Source organism: Bacillus rossius, chromosome 1, assembly GCF_032445375.1.
Source record: "Bacillus rossius redtenbacheri isolate Brsri chromosome 1, Brsri_v3, whole genome shotgun sequence".
In the NCBI taxonomy this organism is placed as follows: Eukaryota; Metazoa; Arthropoda; class Insecta; order Phasmatodea; family Bacillidae; genus Bacillus; species Bacillus rossius.
In genome coordinates, this window is record NC_086330.1 from 302,376,442 (window position 1) to 302,382,441 (window position 6,000).

At 37.4% G+C, this 6,000-nt stretch overlaps 1 protein-coding gene across 1 annotated transcript in view; it reads right to left on the reverse strand.

Annotated features, from left to right (window-relative positions):
* Positions 1–5,761, reverse strand: part of LOC134527832 (probable rRNA-processing protein EBP2 homolog) — a 47,191-nt gene extending 41,430 nt beyond the window's left edge. Inside the window, exon 1 of the mRNA XM_063360780.1 lies at positions 5,635–5,761. Within this exon, the coding sequence (XP_063216850.1) occupies positions 5,635–5,655 (21 nt within the window). The 5' untranslated portion in view covers positions 5,656–5,761. The remainder of the gene's footprint in view (positions 1–5,634) is intronic.
* Between the last annotated feature and the right edge of the window lie 239 nt (positions 5,762–6,000).

Here is a 6,000-nt window from a genome sequence, read left to right on the forward strand (position 1 = left end):
TTTTCCACAGGATTTTATTAAACATTATTTTTTATTAATTAATAATTAAGTCTTTGCAAAATCATGTTTCAATGTGCGATTTGTCCCGAACCTGGCCGGTTCAGTTTCCCGCGAAATTCACACGTTTCCGCGGGAGGGCTGGCGGGGGAGGGGGGTCGCGCGCGGCGACACCGCTAGTGTCCTTCGAGAGCTCAACCAGGCCGGCAGCCTGCGCGCAACGCGGAACCTTCAACCTTTGCATTCACCGACATGTAGTTTTCCATAGTGTAATTTCTTTTCAACCTTTTGTACAGTTCCGCGGTCGGCCTAAATTTACCATGAGGTACTTAACTTAATTCAATCAGTGCTCCGAGATGAGTGTTTACGTCATACGTAAGTACTGTGGGGAGAGTATGTGTTTTTACGTCGGCGCTTCACGCCCAACCTAGCCTACAGGCTACTTAGTTTTGGCCCGCACGGGGCAGCCAGCAGGCGACACGTGCCATCCAACTTAATAACGATTCAGTCCCTGGGACACACCTAGACACCACGTAGAGTCGCCGGAGACACGGGCCTACGTGTTGCTAGCCCAGTTTATCAAGTGTAATGTGTTAGCGGAATAGTTGTTCGCCTAAGTGTAATTCGTCATGTCAGGGCTTATGTATCACCGTCGTACTGCAGTGCGCCACCAAACTTAATAACGATTCAGTCCCTGGGACACACCTAGTCACCACGTAGAGTCGCCGGAGACACGGGCCTACGTGTTGCTAGCCCAGTTTATCCAGAGCTAGGTATTAGTGTAGTGTATTGTGCTTCAAAATATCGTGTGCCATGTCAGAGTGTCTTTTGTAACTTTCGCGTCACGTATACGAGTCTGCCCCTCACGCGCATAAGAATCGTGAGCCGCCACTGAGGAAGTGAGCTGCGCGTGTGACTAGTCGCGTCGGGCAAACCGTTACGGCCAGAACGGGCAGCACCATGTATTGGGCTGTGCTGTATTAAATTCACCAACTATCTGAAGAGGTTTTGTGTTATTATTCAGGCGTCCCGAGTGGCCTCAACAGCTCGGGGGGCCCTACTGCGTTGACCCCTACCTCTAGCCACAAGGCCGAACCTTCCCTGAGATCACGAACTGAACAAAATCACGTCTAAATACTCAGAGGTAGCGGGGACGGCGTCAATATATTACTTCTCTGATGGTTGTGCTGCTCAATACAAGAATAAAAGTAACTTCTCAAATTTGATGTATCATGTAAATGATTTTGGAGTTGGAGCTGAGTGGCACTTTTTTGCCACCTCTTATGGCAAGAATACATGTGATGGTCTAGGGGGAACACTGAAGCGACTGGCAGCCAGGGCAAGTCTGCAACGTCCTTACACAGACCAAATTATGACCCCACTGAAACTGTTTGAATGGGCTGTAAATAGTTTGCATAACATGAATTTTCCTTATGTCACTCAGGAAGAGGTAATGAAAGAAAGGTGTTGTCTGAAAGATGTGCAAATACTAAACCAATACCTGGAACTCAGAAGCATCATGCCTTCCTGCCTGTTTCATCTGAGGAAATAATTGTGAAGAGATTTTCTGGTGAAACTCACTACATGAATAAAATTAAATGTACATTAACTGTGAATGAAGTTAAAGGTTTTGTGACATGCCTGTACGGAAGTGGGTGGTGGTTGGGATGTGTTCTGAAAGTAGAAGAAAGTTCTCATTAAGTTCTTATTAGTTTCCTGCATCCAAAAGGTCCCTCCCCATCTTATGTATAACCCCAAAATCCAGATGTTATGAAGATTTCAATTGAAGATGTGCTCACAACTGTTGATCCAAGAACAGCAACTGGAAGGACATACGTTTTAACAGCCTTTGACACAAAGACCTCGGAAAGCCAATTAAAGGAAAGGAAGCAACAGTAACCTGCAGTATTGGTAATGAGTAAATGAATCATATCTAGGAATTAATTCAGTGTTAAATCCACGAATGACTTAAAGCTACGACATTTTTTTAATTGTGTTGATGCCTTACTAGAGTAGTTTTAGGGAATATGGCCTAATTCACAATGTTTTAGTGTTTGATCCCAGATCCATCCCAAAATGAAACTTATGTCACTTATAGCCAATAATGCACTTCATAACATAATTTTTTCACATTTTTAAATAATACACTTTTCAAAATTTTTAAGGTGACAGGTTACATGGACATGGCCTTGAAAAAAAATTTCTTTTAAAATTCGTAAAACTTATTTTTATCTCAAAGTACACTTATATAGCTTTCTATTGAGCCCTACATCAAGGTTCTCACTCAACAACAAAGGAAGTTACAAATATTTTATTGGACCTTGCGCAGCAAAAATTCCATTTTTTCCACAAGTTGGCAACCCTGCTGTATGAAAAGTATTATTCACAGGGGGCTGTAACTTTAAGAATTCACTTTCCTGCACCTGTACTGTTAAAGCCCTAAGTTTAATTGAATTCGGTGATGGTGATGTCAACAGGTGTGTGAAATGGCATGGAATGACCCATAGACAGTTGATAGTGGAATCAGTAGCAAGATGAAGAATGGTTGATGTTAATGTGGAGCTATGCACGTGCAATGTAAATGTTTAAACAATGATAATGGTGTAATAAAAGGGTTTAAGAAAAACACTGAAACAAGCTAGACATAAACAAAACATCTTCAATATTTGTGCACAATTTAGGGCCATGGGTCAAAGGGTATGATGAAAGAACGAGAAAGGTAAATATTTACTTGGGCTGTATTTCCGAAAAAAAATGTTAAAAATCCGAAAATACCTTTATTTAATGCTCTTCAACTTCCTCTTTTCATTAAAAGCGGCGGAGATTAGAAATTCCAAATACTTTAGGAGATATCGAATTTTTAAATTTCTTCATATGTAGTTGAGCGGTATTTGCGAAAAAATTTTTTAAAAATCCGAAAATACCTTTATTGTATGCTCTTCAACTTCCTCTTTTCATTAAAAGCGGCGGAGATTAGAAATTCCAAATACTTTAGGAGATATCGAATTTTTAAATTGCAGCACAAAACCAGCGCATTCCTGTGGCGTGCGTGCACCATTGTTTCTTGTTTACGTACGAGTATCTATTTTTTTTATTGGATAATGATGTCACGTGATTGTTCGTGATAGGCCAGAATTCAAATGAACTAATACGTGATTATTTAGTTCAATTATTGTTTAAAACGGTGTTTAATTACCGCCTCCAACTTAGGTGAGTTTTTAACGTTTCTAATTTTAAAGTCTTATTTGTTATTTTGATATTGTTGCGCAAGTAATAAGTAACAAAAAAATTTACGTGAGTTGTTACTGTACATCCTTTGTTACGGGTTTGTTAGGTAAGGTCAGTTACATTATAAATAATTTAAAACTAAAGAATAATTAAAATTAATTCACATTATTTTTAATATCACCTTAGTTTGAAAGTATTTATAATGTAACTGACCTGACCTAATCGACCATTTTAGTTTACTGTTCACCCTCTGTCCGGGTTTGTTTGGTCAGGTCAGTTACATTATAAATATTTTAAAACTAAACAGCCATTAAAATTAATTCACAAAATAATTTTTAATGTCGGCTTAGTTTGAAAGTATTAATAATGTAACAGACCTGACCTAATCAACCATTTTATTAATTACGCATTCACGATTCACGTATTCACGAACACACGGCAAAGTAACAAAAATGGCGCCGCTCGAATGGTTCCACAGGTCTTGTATTGCAAAATTAAAAAATTCGATATCTCCTAAAGTATTTGGAATTTCTTATCTCCGCCGCTTTTAATGAAAAGAGGAAGTTGAAGAGCATATGATAAAGGTATTTTCGGATTTTTAACATTTTTTTTTTGCAAATACCGCTCAACTACATATGATGAAATTTAAAAATTCGATATCTCCTAAAGTATTTGGAATTTCTTACCTCCGCCACTTTTAATGAAAAGAGGAAGTTGAAGAGCATAAAATAAAGGTATTTTCGGATTTTTAACTTTTTTTTTCGGAAATACCGCCCAAGTAAATATTTACCACGACAAATGCTACAAAAGCGTGCTATCAAGATTCTGTATGGGCTGCCCTTTTTTGATCCCGACCAATAAACTCATTTTAAAAAGTAAAATATGACTATTTAAAATGAAAATTCATTTAACAAATATAATTTCTATGTGCAAAGTTATTAATAAACTGACTCATGGTAATACTGATTTTTAAAAAATAATGATATTCAAACACTCCCCCTACCTTTTTTTTTTTTTTTTTTTTTAAGTTTTCTCCTTAGATCTCTTGCATCTTTCACCCATAGCATGCCTTCAACCAGCCCATTCCACTCCCTCCCTGTTCACCCAAGGAAAGTGTTATTACCTATTTCCTTTTGCCTCCATTCCCTCTGGAGTCTCCACCCGAGATCTCTCCACCCTTTATATCTACCTCTATGTATCCTGGTTCCCAGCTGCTCCCAGCCCCTCCCTCTCCCTTTATTACTTTATTCAGTCTGACTAACCTAAAAATTTATCTGTGGGAGATGTATGACATATATGCTTAGTGATGTATAGAACAATGTGTGAATTTGGCTTTACTACCCATGTAAAAATCCTCTGTATTATATTAAATGTATGATGAAAATTGTTAAATGTGCAATTTATAGTATTTATGTAGGTTTTCATTCAAATACAGGCTAAACTGCATTTGTTGCTTTAAATGTATTATGAATGTGGTAACTGTGTAAATTATAGTGTTTATTTTAGATGTTATTCTTATACACGTTAAAGTGCATTTATTTAATAAAGAAATAATTATTTATTATGCTGACAAATTGGCATGTATAGTTCAAAATAGAGAAATGCTCTCTGGAACATTGAAATAAATAAAAAAATCTTAAAGACTAAGGCCGGGTTTATAGAAAACGCAAGAAAGCAGAAACGCAAGAAACGCAACTACGGTAAAAGTCCAACCTTAACTCTTCTACCAGCACGTTTATAAAAAACGCAAGACACGCAAGAACGCAACGCAGAAGTTGTTGAACTTTCTACTTCTTGCGTTTTCTCCTTGCGTTTCGGCCTTCTATACTGGTTGCTTTAGTATGTGGAAACTGAAACTGTCATGTAATGCATATAGAAGGCTCTGCGATTGTAATCGTTACGCTTGTGTTTCTTTATTTATTTTTTGGTCTGGCATTCTTCTAGTGAATACAGCGCAATGGAGGAAGCTGATTAATTTCTTAATCAGCTTATCCAAAATTTTCCTTGCCTGTACGATAAGTACAACAAAGATTTTAAAAATAATCATGACTTATTCCTGAAATTTTATTTTTTGACGTTGGCGATGGCCGGCGTCCTTGCGTTTTTTATAAACGACTGTGAATTTCTTGCGGTTGTCGCGTCCTGCGTTCTTGCGTTTTCTATAAACCCGGCCTAAAACATCAATTATAAACTAATAAATCGCATTACGCTTATGTCCGTTCTACCCGGGCTGCTGGGCTTGTTTTGTGTAAACGTTTATTGCTAAAACTATCCATGTGCTATGATGGGTTTTATACGAAAAGTTTTATTTTAAATGTTGTAGGTTACGTGCTTCAGAGATAACCAATCAATTTAAGTGAAAAGTTACTATACACCGCTGTAAAATTAAATTATAAAAGAAAAAATTACCTCACTGTCAGACTCTTCCATTGTATTTGTAAAATAAATAAAGAACTACAACACGCAATTCTCAAGGAATACTTCACGCACATGCGTTTTCAAATTTAACAGTCATAGAATACCATCAAGTATTGTTGTTGAAATGTATAGCAAAGTCGTAAAACAAAATTGGAGGCACTCTATGCAGTGCATTCTAGCGGCAAGGCCTGGTCCTACGTTTTCAGTGCATTTGTAATAAGAATATTTTGGCGAGGTAGAATGTTCTTTTTTTTTTTTCCATGTTTCCTACAGTTGTGGTTATTTGAGCCCAGAAGAATGATAAAGGTGTAAGTCAGTTGTTGTTAGAAACAGACTTTACACCATAGATAAAATGGT